Consider the following 22,045-nt stretch of genomic DNA (forward strand, 5'->3'; position numbering starts at 1 on the left):
GATCCAACCATACGGCAGAGGAACCAGAAAAAAGTGAAAGACCAGTGGTGAAAGTGAAGTAGAGATGTCCTGCAGTCAGCATTCATAGGGTAGCCAAAACTAGCTAGCAATTTGGAAAATTATTCACATCCCTGGATACCTGTAGTAAAAGGCAGGACATTAGTTTATGAATACTTGTTTTCATATCTATTACAGGAGCCGAAAGACAACGATTTAAAAGTATGGTTGCATTTTTATTTAATAATTAGCAATTCCATGCTCAGCAGAATGACCTACTAGTAAACAATTCCAAGAAAATAGATTATATGCTTATTCTCCCACATTTTTTAAATTGTTCTCTCAGAAATAGGCATTTCAACAATTTAAAAGTTAACAGAAAATTTTTTTTAAAACATTGCATACTGATAAGATTTATCTGTAAGTACATATCAATGGTATCACCACAAAAGATTGCTGAATTGGGGCATTTCAATGCAGACCAGATGAAATAGCAAAAAAACTTTTTTTTTTTTTTTTGCTGAAGACCAACCAAGCTACTGAACTGCCCCCAAATGTCTCGGTATCCCTGGTTCCTCTTTCTTGCAGCTACCTTGCTCATACAGTGGGATGCATAGTCCCTGTATTCTGCTGGGGCATTTTATTCTGAGCATAAAACATTTATAGAATTGGTATACAGTGCACAGCTGTTGTGTGCTTAATAGGTATAGTGTAAAATGTTTACTGTATAAATTAGTGCATACTTTAAAGTAATTCACAAGTCAAAACAAAACCAGTGTAATAAAAGCAAGTGAACTATATGTACACAAATTAAAGCAGCCACCTCTTCCTCTCAAAATATTTTTTTTACATTAGGAGACTGACAAGCAGATGGAAACTGAAAACATTTCTCCATGGTTTTGGGGGGGATACTTCTAGAACAGACTAAATGTAACCATATTTAACTTCAAACAAGTAAGGGGTTTAAAAGCCCAAGTCTTGCCTGCTCTCTCTGCTTCTCTTCTGAATACTGCAGTGAGGTAGAAAGCAGACTTGAGGACCTGAAGATGCCATAGGCCAGAGCCTAATGCAGCTCACCTGTTAGTGGCACTAGGCTACTATTAAAAATGCAGTACAGAAGAAACATTTTTACCTCCCACACCTATTGTTGTAGAAGGGAAGTCGGTGGCCCGACTAGTTTAACAGCAGACTCAGTTCCTGTTTACTTATCAGTTCGTTCTACTGTTTCCTGTAGCCTCGAGTTCCTTAATACATGAAATACTTTTTCCCATAGCCACACACTCCATTTAAAAATTATCTTCAAGTCCAGCTCCAGCATTTATGCTGTATTAATACAATATAGGATCCTGAATGGGGTCAGCACAGCATCATCTCAATTTAAACACTAAGCTCAGGTATAAAAAGGAGGCGGGGATTAAACTTGGTTTCAGCTGCCAAATGAATTTGATTTAGCCATATTTAAATAATCAAATGTATGTGATACCAATCATATTCCTTCATATATTTAAGACTGATACCCTTGAAAAATGAGAAAATTCAGTAATAGTTCTCTCACACTTTAGAAGACAAGCCCAATGTGAGCTGCCCATTATGGCCGATTATAGCTAGCTAGGTCTGTATGGTCTCAGGAGGTGCAATGTGTCCTCTACACAATGCGGGCACTGAAGAATCAAATGTGCTTTTGTGAACAAGATGTTGCAATGACCTAATAAGAGACTAATCACCTGTCTGGCACTGGGAATGGTGAACCATTCAAGAAATCAACCGCTCTCATAAAGGAGTCCGAGTTAGCCCAATTACGATCTTTTTAATAGATTGCATATATAGATGTTTCATCCACACACTTCAATCAACTCTTTAAGAGCAGAACTTCATGTCCAATTTTACATGCTTCAGAGAAGAAAACTAGTTTTATCTCAGTGCGTACAATGCATTTTTGTATCCAAATTTCAACTTGTACATAGAGAGCTTTAAGGAAAAAAAAAAAAAAAAAAAAAAGACACAGAGGGTGTTGCCATTTGTAGCAGCAATGGAATATCATCAACCCTTTTTTTTTTTTTTTTTACATAACCGAATTCAAGTCACAACCAGAGGTGACTGCACCACTAAGTCACCAGGTACAAAACTGCAAATTCATTTTAAATTAACTTGAAATTATTCCCTCCCATTAAATCCCTGTCTTTTTTTGCTTATAAACAGCAATCGGTTTGCTATTTTGTACATAGGCTAGCAGGCTTGTTACAATATAAAAGTGCTAGAACATTTACAGACTTCTCAGTTATCCTGTAGTGCTACAGTCAAGTGTCCAAAAATCTACATATGAACAATCCATTTGATAACAAACATTGAAGTTAAGTTAAGCCATCAGATTACCTTAGCTTATTTACATTAAAATGATGGACACCTAACTGGGCAGAAAAGGGCCAGAAAATGCTAATGCACTGCTACAAGTAAATATATTTAAGTTGGTTTTCTTGTTTGCCCTGTACATGAGACATTTGATAGTCCTGCAGCCCATGCTTTGTCCTTGGAAAAAGAAAAACTGCCTCCATGGCATCCCCCTCTTGGTTTCAGCTTTCCATGGGATGTTAGTTTTGAAGTTTGGAAGTCCAGATCTTATTAATCTTCAAAACAAAACCTCTGTTTGCTGTCCCAGTGCCAGGTTGCATGATCAGTTCCCCCCACATACCAGGCTGTACTGTCCAATCTCAATGTTCTAATTAGGTTAGAGTGACTTTTAGGGGACATGAACCGGTTCTGGTACCACTACTGGGAGGAACACAAGCTCTTCACTACAATCAGTCCACAACAGTAGCAAGAAAGGAAGAGAGAATTCAATTCATTCCTGGGGCAGGGCCTCCAAAATTAAATGAAGTTGGCACAACTGGTGCACTGAATTTGTATCCTCCATGCTTCTCAATCATTTTAGATTCTAGAAGATAAAAATAAAAAAAAGGTTAGACATCCAAGAAAAACATTTAAATGTGCAATCACACATTTATTACACTGTCAATAAACCAGAAATTTTAGGACTCATATTAAAAAGATGAGTTTAGTGGACTACTGTAATGCCCTGTATCACTGGTCAAACCAAAGTCTGCACCAACTCTAATTCAGAATGCTGCAGCACAACTGATAAGAATGCTGCACGTTGCATGGCCACATCACACGCTTCCTGCAAAAACTACACTGGCTATCAGTACCTTATGGGGCCAAATTTAAAACTCAAACTCAGTTCCAGAGGAGCTATACTGAACTCATGATTACCTCTACTTCAGGAAGCAAGCTTCTCTTAGCCTTTAATACATGTGGTGACTATCCACTCACTCTGCATCTGGACTAGCTTGCTGCACACCCTGTAACTTTGACCAGGTCCTCATATCTTATTCAACTGTACATATAATCGCCTTCACTTTAGCCTCACATCTGTTTATGTCTCAACTGCACTTGCCCCCTCGGTTGCCTATTAAGATGTTTCATTGTATTTTACAAACAGCATGGTGCATCATATCTATGTTTAATCATGTTTATTACGGTGTTTCATTTATATTATGCAACATCATGAGTATCATATCTGTATGAATGTTCTTCCATGCTGCCCATTATGGTATAATTCATATTTTGCTGACATTTATTTCCACTTGAGTGGAGGAGTAGCCTTATTAATGCAGCAGACTTTGATCCTGGTGACCTGGGTTTGATTCCCACTGCAGCTCCTTGTGATCTTGGGCAAGTCACTTAACCTAAATAGAACAAAACAGGGTCCACAAATAATCCAAGCAACAAAAATGGGGGTGGAGGGAGACCTGAGCAGCTTTGAACTTTCTCCTTCCACCCCCTTTTTTGTTGCTCCAAGTCACTTAACCTTCCATTGCTCCGGATACAAAAACTTAGATTGTGAGCTCTCTAGGGACAGAGAAAGTATCTATGTACAATGTGTACAGTGATGCATATGTCTAATAGAGCTACAGAAATGATTACTAGTAGTAGATATACTGCCATATGGCCTGTACTAGGCTTCAAAGTGGTTTACAATGTAATAAAAGAAAGGGGGAGAAATGGAGAAGACAAAGGAAAAAAACAAACCAAAGACATACAACTAGTTGCTATCTGGACCAAAAACTTGAACTGATCAGATTTGAGCAATTTCTTAAATGCCGAGAGTTGATTGGTTCCTGATAGTGAAGTGGGACATTGTTCCACAGTTTGGCCAAATAAGTGGGAAGATGGTAGAGATAAGATGAAGTTCTGAGGGGTGACAGCAACTGCAGAGATTGTGATCAGTGGAACAGAGGAACAGGAGAGGAGTGTAGAGGATGAGAAGTTTGAGATAAGCAGGAGCAGAGGGTGAGTGCAATTTGTAAACCAAAGTAAGAAGTTTAAAAGTGACATGTGCAGTAACAAAGCCAGTGTTCAAGCTTAAGCAGAGGGATAACATGGTCAAAATGGTGTGCATTGTAGAGCATCTTGACTGATGTAGATTGAAGAGGGATGCTGGCATGAAGAGAGTGGAGTACAAACACAAAGAGATTTGCAAATCCAAACAGCCTTTATTAATCAGACCAGACACGGTCACTGTGCTTCAGCTAGGCTATGAAGCCTGTGTCATGAGTCAAAATTTTAGGCTAATATAAAAGAATGTTCAGATATATACTGGAAACAAAATAAACCACCAGAGCTGCCAAAAGAATTGGCTCACAATATGGTAAAGTAATAAAAAGGAATAATTACGTGTCATATGGCACTCCACTTTAACCTGCCCCTAGTGCCTTCTGAATACCCCAAACCTGTTTCTGTGATTTCTGAATTCTCCCAACCCATTCCCACTCTCCAGTATCTCTCCTGTAGGCTTCACCCAGCCATCCCCTAAATACTCTCGCCTTCCCAGAGTCACTGCTAGTACAGCCACTTCTGTTAACCAGACTGCACAGGGCAAAGCCCTATTAAAAAAAAGACGTGGCACTGAGACAAGTTAGATGTAGCATCCATAGAACTACAAGGGGTGAAAGAGTAAGAGAAGGGTGGGGGAGGCAGAAGAGTTTAGAGAAGAAAGAGCAAGGAGACTGGAGGACAGACACAGATCAACAAAGGCTTAACAGGGGTGGTGAAGGAGAACAGCATGCACTCTATAGGAGACCATTCAGAGAAAGTGACATACTGATGAGGTTTGTGTGAGTGCAGGATACAGGAGGAGAAAACGAACAGAGAAGGGAGTCATAGAACCCAGGGAGTCCTCTCTACCTCTTCCTCCTATACCACAAAAGTTGACCTTCTTAGTTTAGGACTAGAGAGTTACCAATGTGGTCACTCTTCGGGCTATCTAGACATATACCTATTATAATCTACTTGCCACTCCCCTTTACCTTTCTGTATCACAGAAGCAGCAGTGCAGTGAGTAATACTGGACACTGCACCATAAGAGTGAATTTTGCTCTTTAATTCTCTGAAATTGCTTGAACCAAGAACAATGATAAACCTCTTTATATATTTATTTTACTAGGATTTATTTACTGCCTTTTTGAATGATTTCATTCAAGATGGTGTATAGCAAGAATAAGTAAAACATAAGCAGTAGACAATTACAGCAGTAAAAATATTCAAACAACAATTCAAAGTATGGCATAGTATAATACTTACAATGTCAACACCATACATAAAGCGAAGTTTCTTACCTGAAGCAGGTATTCTCCGAGGACAGCAGGCTGGATATTCTCATGTGTGGGTGACGTCACGTCAGCCCCCCCCCCCCTTCCCCCCCGGAGGATTTTCAGTAAAAATCTGCAAAAGTCTCTTCTGGAGCGTTCCACCGCGCGTGGCGTTCATATTGCGCAAGCGCGCACGTAGTTTCCCGCCAGTCGTGCGGTCACTCTCCTCAGTTGAATCCAATCGTTAAAAAGAAAGACAACTCCAAAGGGGAGGTGGGAGGGTTTGTGAGAATATCCAGCCTGCTGTCCTCAGGGAATACCTGCTTCAGGTAAGAAACTTCTCTTTCTCCGAGGACAAGCAGGCTGATATTCTCACGTGTGGGGTATCCCTAGCCCCCATGCTCACTCAAAACAATAACCATTGGTCGATTGGACCTCGCAACGGCGAGGACATAACAGAGATTGACCTGAAACAAGAAAGCAGCTAACAGAGTGCAGCCTGGAACAGAATAAAAATGGGCCTAGGAGGGTTGGAGTTGGATTCTAAACCCCAAACAGATTCTGCAGCACCGACTGCCCAAACCGACTGTTGCATCGACTGTCCTGCTGAAGGCAGTAGTGAGATGTGAATGTGTGGACTGATGACCATGTCGCAGCCTTGCAAATCTCTTCAATAGTGGCTGACCTCAGATGAGTCACTGACGCAGCCATGGCTCTAACATTATGAGCCGTGACATGGCCCTCCAGAGTCAGCCCAGCTTGGGCATAAGTAAAGGAAATGCAATCTGCTAGCCAATTAGATATGGTGCGCTTCCCGACAGCAACTCCCCTCTTGTTGGGATTAAAAGAAATAAACAACTGGGCGGACTGTCTGTGGGGGCTTATCAGCTCCATGTAAAAGACCAATGCTCTTTTGCAGTCCAAAGTGTGCAGCTTGCTTTCGCCAGGACGGATAAGAGGACGGGGAAAGAATGTTGGCAAGACAATCGACTGGTTCAGATGGAAGTCCGACACCACCTTCGGCAGGAACTTAGGGTGCGTGCGGAGGACTAGTCTGTTATGATGAAATTTAAGATAAGGAGCATGAACCACTAGAGCCTGAAGATCACTGACCCTATGAGCTGAAGTAACAGCCACCAAGAAAATGACCTTCCAGATCAAGTACTTCAGATGGCAGGAATTCAGTGGCTTGAAAGGGGGTTTCATCAGCTGGGTGAGAACGACATTGAGATCCCATGACACTGGAGAAGGCTTGACAGGGGGCTTTGACAAAAGCAAACCTCTCATGAAGTGAACAACTAAAGGCTGTCCAGAGATAGGCTGACCTTCTACACGTTGATGATAAGCACTAATCGCACTAAGGTGAATTCTTACTGAGTTGGTCTTGAGACCAGACTCTGATAAGTGTAGAAGGTATTCAAGCTGTGTTGGACAAGAAAAGGGATCTAGGGCCCTGCTGTCACACCAGATGGCAAACCTCTTCCATTTAAAGGAGTAACACCTTTTAGTGGACTCTTTCCTGGAAGCAAGCAAGACACGGGAGACACCCTCAGAAAGACCCAAGGAGGCGAATTCTAAGCTCCCAACATCCAGGCTGTGAGAGCCAGAGACTGGAGGTTGGGATGTAGAAGCGCCCCCTCGTTCTGAGTAATGAGGGTTGGAAAACACTCCAATCTCCACGGTTCTTTGGAAGATAACTCCAGAAGAAGAGGGAACCAGATCTGACGGGGCCAAAACGGCGCTATCAGAATCATGGTCCCTCGGTCTTGCTTGAGTTTCAACTGAGAAGTGGGCGGGAAACTACGTGTGCGCATGCGCAGTACGAACGCCACGTGCGGTGGAACGCTCCAGAAGAGACTTTTGCATATTTTTTTTTGTTTTTTTTAAATATCTGTTTATTGAATTTCAAAAATGTATAACATCAACTGGCTACAAGCCAACACTAAGCATATTACATCAAAATAGAAACATCAAATCGCTCGATTGTTGTTTACATCTTGTATTCTTCTCCTTTCCTCCCCCCCCTTATCCCATCTCCCTCCCTCCCACCTCAGATATATGTTATCCTGCCTCCTTACAATCCTTTCCACTTTTCATAGTATTCCCATATGTTTTGAAACTTTTGCATCTGCCCCTTTCGCAAAGCTGTCAATTTCGACATTTGGCACAGGTAATGTAATCTACTCTCCACCACCTGCATAGAGGGGGTCTCCTTCTGTTTCCATGCCCTTGCCAACGCCAATTTCGCTGCGCCAAAGACATGGATGACCAACTTATGACAGTGTATGGGGCTCATTCGAAGCCATATATGTAGTAAACAGTTTTCAGCCCGTCTTGGATAGGTGATATCAGTCATGTCCCTCACCCTGCCCAGAACCTCCATCCAATACGCTTGTACCTTTGGGCACTCCCACCAAATATGCCAGAATGTTCCTCTCCATCCACATTCCCTCCAACAATCTGCTGATAATTGCGGGCAAAACTTCTGTAGACGAACCGGGGTATAATACCACCAGTAGAAGATCTTATAACCATTTTCAACTAGTGGCTGGGTAATGGAGCGCTTCAATAAGTGCCTATGGCTGCTTGCCCACCAGTCTTCTACATATTTGGTCTGTAACTCTGTCTCCCAATTTCCGGTATAAAAATCCTATGGGGAGGACAGCAGTAACAGTGCTCTATATAGCTGAGTTATGCCACCTCTTCCCCCTCCCTGTCCCATAGCTCTTTCCAATTGAGTTTCGGCCAACTCCAGTTCATCCCTCGCTCGTCTCAGTATATAATTCCTAAGGCAGTTATAGTAGACCAAGTCTCTCTCTTCCAGTCCATATTCATCTTGCAACTCTTCAAAAGCCCGAATTTTCCCATTGTCCCAAATCTGGCCCAGTTTGTGTAGGCCTCTCTTAGTCCAAATCTGGAATATCTTTTCCTCTCTCCCCAAAGGGAACCCTGGTGCCCCCTGAATAGCCATCTGCAGGAAATAATTTCTGTCTGGGAAAACCCGCTTCCTTAACTGGAGCCAAGTCTATAATATGTGACTAAGACCCACCGGGACCCTCTCTATCATTTCCAATATTTCCCTTCCTGGCTTCCATAATATGTCCCCTATATATCGGGTTCCCATCCAGGCACGTTACCAATGCAACCATTTTTTAGTATTAGCCGGATTCCACTCAGTAAGAACCCTCAGCTGTGCTGCCTGATAGTAGAGGTAAAAATTTGGGACCCCCATGCTGCCTTTGTTTGGTCTTTGATACATCACGCTTCTGCGCACTCTGGGTGGCCGCTTCCTCCAGATATATGCAAATACTTTTTTGCTTAACTGTTGAAAAAATGCCCGGGGGATTGGGATTGAAAGAGCCATAAATAGATACAGCAATTTTGGTAAAAGCATCATTTTTACAGCTTGGATTCTGCCTAGCCATGATATCGTGAGCCCCTCCCATCTGTCCAATTCTCCAAAGAGCTCTCTGACTTTCTTAGGGAAGTTTTCCTGATATATTTGCTCTAGTCTTGGGGTGATCATTACCCCAAGGTATCTAATTGCTTTAGGTGCCCATTTAAATGGGTAGATATTCTGCAATTCCTGGACCACGTTCTGGGGTATATTGAGGTTCAATAGCTCTAACTTGGTTGCATTGATTTTAAAGCCCGATAGCTCCCCATATTGTGATATCACCTCCATAGCCTGCTGTAATGATTGTTTGGGTTGGGCTAATGTCAACAGCACATCATCGGCAAAGAGCATGATCTTATGCTCCCGTCTGCCTCTGATCACTCCCCATATGCTCCCATGGTCTCTAATTTTTTGTGCTAATGGTTCAATGCACAGTGCAAACAACAGGGGCGACACCGCGCACCCCTGTCTCGTCCCCCTACCCAGACCTATCGGTTCTGTGCAGGACCCATTTATTTTTAGTATAGCCAGGGGGTTAGTATAGAGCAAGTGGAACCAGTTCAAAATTCTCCCGTCTAATCCTATCTGTTTCAAAACCTCAAAAAGAAAAGGCCACTCTACCCGATCAAAAGTTTTTTCAGCATCCACCGAGAAAAGCAGTACCGGTTCTGATTAGTCGTTAGCTTGCTGAACTACATGGAGCAGGGATCTTATATTGTCAAACGTCTGTCTGCCCTCTATAAAACCCGCTGGGTCGTCATGATTCACTCTTGGAAGTACCTTTTGTAGTCTTGTTGCCAGAATTTTGGTAAAGATTTTATAATCGATGTTTAAAAGTGATATAGGTCTGTAGGATCCACAGTACAATGGGCCCTTATCCGGCTTCTGTATCAGAACTACTTCAGCCACCCTCCAAGAGTAAGGCATTTCTCCTATAGTGTCAAAGGAGGTGAGCACTTTCAGCAGTAGCGGTGCTAACCATTTGGTAAATAATTTATAGAAACGTGCGGAGAAGCCGTCTGGCCCGGGTGCCTTATTAGTAGGCAAATTTGCAATCGTCTTCTCTACCTCCTCCAGCGATATAGGGGAGGACAGATACTCTACTTCCTCCTCCGAGAGGCCTGGGAGTTTCACCTCCTGCAAATATTGGGCAATGTCCTCCCGCGTCCCCTTCTGTTCCGATTTATATAGGTGAGCATAGTAATCCCTGAATACTTTCTGTACCTCTTCTGTTTGACTCACTAACTAGCCTGTTGCATTATATACCCCCGGGATATAGTTTCTCTGGGTCTGCTTTTTCAATTTATTTGCCAAAAGTCTACTGGCTCTGTTACCAAATTCAAAATATTCTTGTTGCGCTCGCTGTAGCTGCACTGCTCTCTCTGTCATCTGTATATCATTAAGCTGCGCTCTAGATTTCTGTAAGTCTTGCAATTTCTGCGTGTCTGTCGGGTCCGCTTTATGATCTCTCTCACTGGCCTCCAATTTAGTTCTAATTTCATCTTCCTTACCTTTCTGAACCTTAATGAGGTGGGCCTGCAAAGCAATAATTTGACCTCTTAACACCGCTTTCATTCCCTCCCAGACACTTGCCGGATGCGTTTCCCCATTATCATTGATATCAATATATTCCCTTATGTACTTCTCAAGCTCTCCTAGAAGGAGAGCATCACCCTGGTGAAGTAGGAAGTACTCCTGTAGCCAGGACCTGCCCACCAGGGGATGTACTATCCTCTCGCACCGAGGATATGTCTCCAAGTGCTGCCCGGGAGGGAAAGGTTAGGACAGCTGTTGTAGTTAGTGATTCGATCATTAGGCATATAGATAGCTGGGTGGCTGGTGGACGTGAGGATCGCCTGGTGACTTACCTGCCTGGTGTGAAGGTGGCGGACCTCACACATCACCTAGATAGGATTCTAGATAGTGCTGGGGAGGAGTCCGCTGTCTTGGTACATGCGGGTACCAATGACATAGGAAAATGTGGGAGAGAAGTCCTGGAAGCCAAATTTAGGCTCTTAGGTAGAAAGCTCAAATCCAGATCCTCTAGGGTAGCATTTTCTGAAATGCTACCTGTTCCACGCGCAGGGCCCAAGAGACAGGCAGAGCTCCTGAGTCTCAATGCGTGGATGAGACGATGGTGCAGGGAGGAGGGTTTTAGATTTGTTAGGAACTGGGCAACATTCTGGGGAAGGGGGAGCCTATTCCGAAAGGATGGGCTCCACCTTAACCAGGGTGGGACCAGGCTGCTGGCGTCGGCATTTAAAAAAGGAGATAGAGCAGCTTTTAAACTAGAAATGGGGGGGAAGGCCGACAGTCGCTCAAAAGCGCATGGTTCGGGAAAAGGTATCTTGCAAAGATACCTCACAAACAGGGAAGATAGGGTTTCTGGATAGTGAGGTTGCACAACAGACCGTAGGCCAGGTGCCCTTAAATACAACTAAAGATCAGACAAAAGATGGCAAATCAATAGTGTCAGGTACTAAGCATCATGCAAATAGGAACAACAAACATACTCTGAAATGTCTATATGCAAATGCTAGGAGTCTAAGAAATAAGATGGGAGAGTTGGAATATATTGCACTAAATGAAAAATTGGATATAATAGGCATTACTGAGACCTGGTGGAAGGAGGATAACCAGTGGGACACTGTCATACCGGGGTACAATATCGTAGTGATAGGGTGGACCGGACTGGTGGAGGAGTAGCATTGTATATTAATGAGAGCCTTGACTCAGATTACAAATTCAGCAGGACACAAGTCACACCTTTGAATCATTGTGGGTTGAAATTCCATGTATAAAAGGGAAAAAAAATGGTGATAGGAGTGTACTACCGTCCGCCTCGCCAGGACAAGCAGGAAGACGCAGAAATGATAAAAGAAATCAGAGACGCGAACAAAATGGGCAATGTGATAATAATGGGTGACTTCAATTATCCAAATATAGACTGGGTAAATGTAACATCGGGACACGCTACAGAGGTACAATTCCTTGATGAAATCAAGGACAGCTTTATGGAGCAGCTGGTGCAGGAGCCGACGAGAGAAGGAAAAATTCTAGACTTGGTCCTTAGTGGAGCGCATGATCTGGTGAGGGACGTTATGGTACAGGGGCCGCTTGATAACAGTGATCATAATATGATCAATTTTGATATCGACCTTCAAGTAACTGTACACAGAAAGTCAAATACGTTAGCGTTTAACTTTAAAAAAGGAGATTATGATAAAATGAGAAGAACGGTAAAAAAAAAAAAAAACTTAGGGGGGCAACTGAGAGAGTAAAAACTGTACAACAGGTGTGGACGCTGTTCAAAAATACCATCCTGGAGGCCCAGGCCATACATATTCCGCGAATTAGAAAAGAAAGACGGAAGTCCAAAAGACAGCCGGGCCTGGTTGAAAAGTGAGGTGAAGGAAGCCATTAGGGCTAAAAGAAACGCCTTCAGAAAATGGAAGAAGGAACCGTCTGAAAATAACAAGAAGCAGCATAAGGAGTGTCAATGCAAATGCAAGGCGCAGATAAAGAAGGCCAAGAGGGATTACGAAAAAAAGATAGCATTAGAGGCAAAAAAACATAGCAAAATTTTTTTCGGTATATTAAAAGCAGGAAGCCGGCAAAAGGATCAGTTGGGCAGCTGGATGACCGAGGGGTAAAAGGGGCGATCAAGGAAGACAAAGACGTAGCGGAGAGACTGAATGAATTCTTTGCTTCGGTCTTCACCGAGGAAGATTTGGGTGGGATACCGGTGTCGGAAATGGTATTTCAAGCAGACGAGTCGGAGAAACTTACTGACTTCACAGTAAACCTGGAGGACGAAATGGGGCAGTTCAGCAAACTGAAGAGTAGCAAATCTCCTGGACCGGATGGTATTCTTCCTAGAGTACTGATAAAACTGAAAATGAGCTTGCAGAGCTACTGCTAGTGATATGCAACTTATCCTTAAAATCGAGCGTGGTACCGGAAGATTGGAGGGTGGCCAATGTAACACCGATTTTTTAAAAAGGCTCCAGGGGAGATCCAGGAAATTATAGACCGGTGAGTCTGACGTCGGTGCTGGGGAAAATGGTACAGGCTATTATTAAAAACAAAATTACAGAGCACATCCGAGGACATGGATTACTGAGACCGAGTCAGCACGGCTTTTGTGTGGGGAAATCTTGCCTGACCAATTTACTTCAATTCTTTGAAGGAGTAAACAAACATGTGGACAAAGGGGAACCGGTTGATATTGTGTATCTGGATTTCCAAAAGGCATTTGACAAGGTACCTCATGAAAGGCTACAGAGGAAATTGGAGGGTCATGGGTTAGAAGGAAATGTCCTATTGTGGATTAAAAACTGGTTGAAGGATAGGAAACAGAGAGTGGGATTAAATGGGCAGTATTCACAATGGAGAAGGGTAGTTAGTGGGGTTCCTCAGGGGTCTGTGCTAGGACCGCTGCTTTTTAATATATTTATAAATGATTTAGAGATGGGAGTAACTAGCGAAGTAATTAAATTTGCTGATGACACAAAGTTATTCAAAGTTGTTAAATCGCGACAGGATTGTGAAAAATTACAAGAGGACCTTACGAGACTGGGAGACTGGGCGGCTAAATGGCAGATGACGTTTAATGCGAGCAAGTGCAAGGTGATGCATGTGGGAAAAAAGAACCCGAATTATAGCTACGTCATGCAAGGTTCCACGTTAGGAGTTACGGACCAAGAAAGGGATCTGGGTGTCGTCGTCGATAATACACTGAAACCTTCTGCTCAGTGTGCTGCTGCGGCTAGGAAAGCGAATAGAATGTTGGGTATTATTAGGAAAGGTATGGAAACAGGTGCGAGGATGTTATAATGCCGTTGTATCGCTCCATGGTGCGACCGCACCTTGAGTATTGTGTTCAATTCTGGTCGCCGCATCTCAAGAAAGATATAGTAGAATTGGAAAAGGTGCAGAGAAGGGCGACTAAAATGATAGCGGGGATGGGATGACTTCCCTATGAAGAAAGATTAAGGAGGCTAGGGCTATTCAGCTTGGAGAAGAGACAGCTGAGGGGAGACATGATAGAGGTATATAAAATAATGAGTGGAGTGGAACAGGTGGATGCGAAGCGTCTGTTCACGCTTTCCAAAAATACTAGGACTAGGGGGCATGCGATGAAACTACAGTGTAGTAAATTTAAAACAAATCGGAGAAAAAGTTTTCTTCACCCAACGTATAATTAAACTCTGGAATTCGTTGCCGGAGAAAGTGGTGAAGGCGGTTAGCTCAGCAGAGTTTAAAAAGGGGTTGGACGGTTTCCTAAAGGACAAGTCCATAAACCACTACTAAATGGACTTGGGAAAAATCCACAATTCCAGGAATAACCTGTATAGAATGTTTGTACGTTTGGGAAGCTTGCCAGGTGCCCTTGGCCTGGATTGGCCGCTGTCGTGGACAGGATGCTGGGCTCGATGGACCCTTGGTCTTTTCCCAGTATGGCATTACTTATGTAGCTATATTCTGTGGGTCTAAAAACAATGCCTCATTTAGCTTCCAATGTGTTCGCCCTTTGGGTCTCGCTCCCGTCTGCAGAGATAGCACCGCTAAAGAGTGGTCCGACCAGCTGCAAGATATGATGTATACCTCCCCCACTTGGCTCCTCACCATCACATCGCCCAGCCAGTAATCAATTCTCGAGTATGTTTTGTGTGAAGGGGCATAGTGAGTAAAATCTTTTTCGACTCCATGTTTATCCCTCCACAGGTCAGTCAGGCCCCATCTTGCCAGCCAGGACTTAAAAGGCCGCTCTGTCTCCCTGGGCATACCGTGCCATACCTCCCGAGTTGTCTAGATTTGGATCCACTGTCAGGTTCATATCGCCCCCTATCAGTAATTGCCCTTTAACATGCTTTTGCAAAATCCGTTCCAGTTCCTGCATAAATACCTTTTGACCCTCATTGGGTGCATAAACACATATCATAGTATAATACACTTTGTACAGGGAGACCACCAATAGTAGGTATCTGCCCGCTTTATCCTCGATCGTTGTATTAACTTGCCAGGGCATGGACCGGGACAGTGCAATCAAAACTCCCCTCTTTTTTTGAACCTCTGTGGCCGAGGCACACCATATAAACGGGTATTGCTTATGTCTTATTAAGTATTCATGGGCCTTTTTGAGATGAGTCTCTTGGAGAAACATCACATCTGCCTTTTGGCGCAGCATTTCTCTAAATACCTGTTTTCTTTTCTGCGGGGTGTTCAACCCACGCACATTTATAGTCACACAGTTAAGCATTGTAAAGGTATAAAATATAGTCTGTTTCTAGCATCACTATAACATACATTGAGGCACTCCTCCCAACCCTCCAACCCACCTCCCCTGCCCCCCCCTGCATGTTTGATCCCCTCCCCAACCCTTCCCAAACACCAAAGCACCTGCGCCAGAACCTGGACGGTGCGTCAAGGGAGGAATGTGACCCGCTAATACCCATTCATACCTTTTAATTTTTAGTGCCTTTAACAATTAACATTCCAACATTTATGACATTGCTCTATATTTCCCTTCTTCATATTCTAACCAACATTAACCACCAACAGATACAACTTTGTTACTTCCATACCCAGCGCTCCTGGTATCCCTGGTATCCCCGGAACCCAGGTAGTCTCATCCACTCACAAGGGGTCTCACCCCCCGCTGTCACAGAATGATGTCAAGTGAGACGTCCAGCTGACTTCTGGCGCTGAAGGCGTCTGTGACCAACTCTTTGCCACTTTGGGTGGGTCCTGGAGTCTGTTGTCAATGGTGGTCGTTCTGCTGCAGAGGGTGTGGCAATCTGGTACTCCTCCTATAGTATCTTCTGTGCTTATGCCAGCGTTTTGATTAGGTGCTGTTTTCCGTCCTTATAAAATGCCAGCCCAAACGGATATCTCCAACGATAGCGGATCTCCATTTCTCTTAACTTGGCCGTTACCAGTTTTAAATCAGCCCTTCTCTTCAAAGTGGCAGCTGCAAGGTCCTGATATACTTCCACCGAGTTTGCTTGCCTTGCTGCTGCCGTAACTCCTTCTTTCAATTTAAAATCTTGGAAGCAAGCTATTATATCTTTGGGTAAGTTCTTCCTATTGGTCCCCAGGGACCGATGAGCTCTGTCCAATATTATTTTTTCCGGTGAAACCGGCTCCTCCGTGGTCGCTAGCAGAGCACTGGCTATTTGTTGAATCACTTGCTCGCTATTCTGATACGTTGGGGTCTCAGGCAGACCGCGAAAACGAAGATTGTGGCGCCTGCTTCTATTTTCCAGGTCTTCCAACTTTTCAGACAGTATCTGCTGGCCTAATCGCTCATCTGCTATCTGCTGCTCCAGGGAGCCCAGGGACTCCGAGTGTTTGTCAATTCGGCCTTTCCACCTCTTCTACTCGGTGTCCCAGCTCTGCTATCTCGCCTCTCGGATTGGCCCCCAGAGTCGCCAGCTCTGATCTCATTGCCTTTAAATCCGAACGGATTTCTTGAATCCAGGCGCAGAGCTCCGGTAGTCCGGCCACCTCAGCGTCTCCCTGGGCCTGCGTTACAAACATATCTCCTGAGGGCTGCAGTTCCGCCCCGGCCTGTTCCGCCGCATCTTCGAACGCTTCAGCCGCCATGTTTTTTTTTCATCGCGCTTTGCTTATACGCGAACTTAGACAGGTTGGGCGGCACCGTTCACTTTTGCATTGACGTCTCAGACCCGCTCCACTCTGGTTCAGCAACTAACGGGGTTTTTTTTCCATGTATCGCTCTCTGGTAGGACCGGGGAATAGCTATTTTCGCTGTGGGTATTCGGGAGCACGGAGTTTAAGCGACCATGCTCGCTGATGACGTCACTTCCTTTTTTCGACTTTTGCAGATTTTTACTGAAAATCCTCTGGGGGGCCGACGTGACGTCACCCACACATGAGAATATCCAGCCTGCTTGTCCTCGGAGAATAAAACATTTTAATATACAGCATAGGGTGTAAGCAAAGATCTTGTTACAAATCCTTGTGGAAAGAGTTTGTAATTAATCCATTCCCCTCTTCTGTTACTATGAGGAATATGTCTTGGTCTCAAGATAATGGACATTACAGATATTTTCAAAATTATACAACTATCTGTCCAAAATTATTTTTAAAAAGCCCCTAACATACCATGCGCTGCTCTTCTCTGATCTGCTAAGGTTGCTATGTCCTGTAACTGTTTTCCTTGCTCTTCATTCAGACCATGTGTCAGAGCCTGGTACCAAGCTGGATCTCGATTCTGAAGATCTAATGAACAGAACAGCAAATATTACTCCATCATTCCAAAGAATCTCCTCTACACATTGTTCTTAAATGCATCCTCACCCAGGCTCTCTAGTTTGGTATCCCTTGAGTAAAAGCTAGGGTTAAATAACATAGAATCTTGCTAAGTTTTGGGACTCTACCAGGTGCCTGTGACCTAGACTAGCCACTGCTGGAAACAGGATTCTGGACTAGAAGAGCCTGGTCTGATGTGGTAGGGTTTTGTTTTTTTTTAACAATTAAAAGGCAAACTATTACAGAAAAGGAGATAACTTGAAAAATACTTAACTTTAAAGGTATCCTTATCATTGTGTGGGTACTTCCCATCCTGAAGCACTGTTTTTAGGTTTTCATAGAGCTCATCTTGTTGAGCATGTTATATCATTAACAGCATTATACAACTAGTGAGAACTAAACCTTTTTAAGACACTCAATAAGACAAATCTAGAGCTGCAAAAACAAACTGAATTTTCAGAAGGGCTCCAACTGGCAGCCATCCTATGTTGAATTTGTCATAGCAAATTGCGTATTACATGCAAGCACCATCTCCTAGAACACAGATACGTATATGTTTAAATACATTGAATCATTAAAATAAAAAAGTGACAGCTTTTATCAAGTGATCCTTTTTTTTTTTTTTTTTTTTAATGAAGACAATCTATATAAATAATTCTCACCTCCAGCGTTCTGAAGCTCACTCAGCACCACTCACCCTGACTCATACACTCACCCTCAACCACACCCCATCTGGACATAAAACGCACCTCCAACATTCGAATGAAGACTCAAGCCGGAAACTTGACACACTCTGACTCCAATAGAAAAAAAAAAAAATGCTCAAACAACAAATGTATTCACTTGAATAGGAAGGGAGCGAAAAAAGGGAGGGAGAGGGAAACCCCTGCAACTGAGAGGGGGGGGGGGGGAAGCCTGTAACTGTGACACAGACCGGGGGGGGGGAATACCCTGGCAATGGGAGGGAGGGGGGACCCTGGCACATACTTTCATTCTCACACACACACTCGCACCCACTCTCACTCTCTCTGTCACACACACACTCACACATTCACTCTCTCTCACACAGTCACTCTCACACACACTCTCTCAAACATACACACTCCAAGGAGAACCTTGCTAGCGCCCGTTTCACTGCGGTCAGAAACGGGCCTTTTTTACTAGTATTATAGAAACCTTTTCAGTCACAGACAATTTAGGAGCAAAGACATACCAATATCCTGTTTTGCTTACTTTGAAAGAGAATTTTAAATATCTGATATTCATCCACAAGGTTGTCTTCATCATCAATAACTGTAGAGTAGCCCTCCAGAGCTGTCTCTTCAGCATCATCTTCTTCCCAGTCTTGATCGTCCCCATCTTCTCCAGCTTGTTTTGCCAAAATCTCAAGGTACTCTTGTCCATCTTCATCAATGTCATCTTCATCGCTGCCCAGCTCTAAATGAGAAGAACTTGTTACAGGTTGTAACAGTAAGATTGCACCCTATCAAGTACTTGCTCATTTCCTGGAGCTCTTGTCGGAATTTTTTCAAGTGATCACTTGCTACGTACAGACATCACAGTTCCCCATTTAAAATGCCCTCAACCAATGGTTTTAAAATCAATTTCTAGGGGGGGGAGGGGGGTATAGGAGTGGGAAGGGTAATGTTCAATGCATAATAGAGGGACATGTGTATTATTAGATAGAACAATCCTTTGAAGGAGCACATTAAGAGGACCCACCAGTAAATACTGTTGGGATAATACACTGAGTAAAACATGAGTTATAAATATTGGAGTTTCATATAAAAGTTTATTGTTAATAGTTATGCAACTGCACAGTAATTATACATGTACACATTATAAATATAGGAGAAGACAAGAAGGAAGGGATAGGGGAGAAAAGTTTGGAAAACATTGATGATGGTCGTTTCAGGTTTAGTAATGTGTACTAGACTTCGCTGTTATACGATTTATATTGACTGAGATGGAATTGTATACCATGTGACCTCATCAATAAAAAATTGTTGAAACATAAAATCAATTTCTAACTGAATAATAAATCCTTATCATGCTTTTAAAGTGTTTTCAAATGCATTTTGGGGGGGGGGGGGGGGGGGAGAAGTGACATGGGGACTACACTATGTTAATTTATTTAACATTCGGATTTGCATAGCACTGTAAAATGTACACAAAGAAAAGCCAATACAAAGAAATGGAAACTAGGCATCACACAAGCTACACACCTAAAGACATTCATTCTCTGTGCTAAAGAACTTAGTTTAGTCTGACTGAGGAGTAAGCAGTTGGAATAGAGTGCAATCATGGAAATGTTTCAGCAACAAATGTGGCGATGAGGATATATCAAAATGTTCAAGGGGTGGGAGGGGGAGAGTTAGGGCAAATCTGGTAGAATCTAATGAAATGTCTCCTTGAGTGATACTCCAAGCAGGAGTTCAAAAGCCAAGATGAGGGTGACGTGTAAGAAAAGGAGAACATGGAGGAATGAGATGTAAACAGTTAAAAGGGTAAGAGGAGTAATTGTTTATAGCCAGAGATAATACTTCAGCCCAACAAGACAACTAAATAAATCAAACAACCAAACAAATCTAATGTGTAAGTGTACTGGGAAATGTGTAGGGTAAAGAATGTCCGTCAATATTATATACATTTCTTCTCAGGATGCTAAACATTTACACCTTAACACAGTACAGATGCCATTGTCTGACCAAATGTGCAAGATTCACATACAGCAGTAAAACACCTCTGACCCAGAAGTCTCTCCTGCTCAAAATGGTACCAGGATGGGATCTGACAAGTCTTTATTCTCACTACTTTGGATTTTCCCTCTATTTTATATTCTGCTACACTGTGGTTCCCTGCCGCCCCCCCATTAAAAAAAAAGTTGGGTCACCTTTGCAACCATCATATAGACTGGCTCCCTTTGAAAACTTACAACCATGAGCCTTAATGCCAACCATCTAGGTGTCACTCTCATGGAATGGTCACATCTCCTGTAGTGGGGGATGGGGAGGTAGCTATAAATCTGCTTTCATAGCATCCCCAGCCCATGCAGGAAGCAGAGGTCCCAACTGGGGGATTAAACTGGGCACTTTCTGCCCCAGCAGAACTTTGATATATTTAACTTTAGAGTTCAGAATATTGCTGAAATTTTTGGTGCTGCCAATAACCATGCTCCCATCAATCTATTCAAGAGGGTTGAAATAGCCATTTAGATCGGACCCCAAATCCAACCCAGAATATGCTCACCGGTTTCTTCTTCATCTTCGCCTTCATCATCCTCATCGCTGTCATTTTCGTGCTCTGCATGGCAGGCATAGGCTCTTTTTAGTCCATTAAATAAAAGAAGAAAGGCTGGCAAGATCTGAGCTGAAATCTGATTCAACACTTGTGGCCTTTGCTCCAGCTCAATAAGGGCACACAGGCCCAGCACACACATTTTCCTATCATGCAGTCTAGAGCAAAAAAAAAAAAAGATGAAGGGGACAGCCATAGTACATCACCTTTTACAACCACCACCACCACAATCACAGGAAATACAATATTAACTCCTCCTCATGGAAGACTACCACTAGAGTTTGGTCGAACCGAATGCAACCAAACCTGGCTGCTCGGTTTTGGACAAAACTGAAAATGGGCTCCTTCAACACTCCCAGTGATAGCCCTCCTCCAACAACCCCCCACCTCCTCCCCACACACCTGTGGCAGCAGTCCTGGAAGGCATTTTGACTCCGGAGCCAGTCGGGGACACAGTAGGCCCAGGCAGGGACTGCTTTTTTTTTTTTTTGGGGGGGGGGGGGGGGGGGGTATCATGAAGGGAGCTCTTTTTGGTCAGGGGGAGGAGGGAGGGAATGGTAGCTCCACACAATTTCAGTTCCAGCCAAAAATGAACAGGCATTTTCAGCCACAACTGAAACAAGGCTGAACACTGATTTCGGGCCTGTTTTGGCACCAAAACAGAAACTGAAATTCAGTCAGCCTCTACCACGCAGGATTGCCCTACATAAAGTCCACTACAAAGATCTCAGCACTTTAGAACCCTAGGACAGCACAGGGGGAGGAAAAGCAGAATCACTTCTGTCCATCCCAGATTGCACTGTTGGCCATCTTTGGTCCCACAGATAAGACCTGCCTTGGGGACTACATTGATATTGAAAATCATCCATTAAAAGTGGCAGTTTCTGAACTGCCAGGACTTACCCTAAAAAACAGTCTACATCATTGAGCCACTGTGTAATGAAGTGATTGGTAACAGATTCCACATTGTTGGGAAAGCGAAGGTTTTCTAGCGTGTTGACTAATAAGCGAGGGTTGTAGTACAAGGCAGCAATGGCAACCTGCAGGCACATTGTTCTGAGTTCACTGGTTTTCACTTCTCTCGTTAATCTCTCCAATGCAGCCTCCACAAATAAGGGTATGCACTAAGAAATATTAAAATCATAACAGTAAACTAGATTGTATAATAACCCAGCACTTAATATTTCTCTTCTCTTTGCTGGCACTACATTAAAGCTTATGGAGAACAAAATACCAAGGTGTGATTTCTCCGACTAGAGAGATTTCAATTTACACAGACACAGTTTCTTCTGCACTATAACTGCAGAGAGTTCTTTATTTTTAGCCATTGGTTTAATCCAACAACTTGTTTCTGAAAATATCTTCAACTGGTGATTTTCTCTGCCCAGACAGAGAGCCAGCCAAGCAACATTATTCTTTTTGGTAAAGCCCT

General features: G+C 43.3%; 1 protein-coding gene across 1 annotated transcript in view; it reads right to left on the reverse strand.

Moving 5' to 3' along the window:
* Positions 1–212: 212 nt before the first annotated feature.
* Positions 213–22,045, reverse strand: part of IPO7 (importin 7) — a 188,326-nt gene continuing 166,493 nt past the window's right edge. The window contains 5 exon segments of the mRNA XM_030201007.1: positions 213–2,929; positions 17,170–17,286; positions 18,550–18,753; positions 20,566–20,771; positions 21,517–21,737. Coding sequence (XP_030056867.1) covers positions 2,832–2,929; positions 17,170–17,286; positions 18,550–18,753; positions 20,566–20,771; positions 21,517–21,737 — 846 coding nt within the window. The 3' untranslated portion in view covers positions 213–2,831.

The sequence above is a fragment of the Microcaecilia unicolor genome, chromosome 4 (genome assembly GCF_901765095.1).
Source record: "Microcaecilia unicolor chromosome 4, aMicUni1.1, whole genome shotgun sequence".
Taxonomy (NCBI): Eukaryota; Metazoa; Chordata; class Amphibia; order Gymnophiona; family Siphonopidae; genus Microcaecilia; species Microcaecilia unicolor.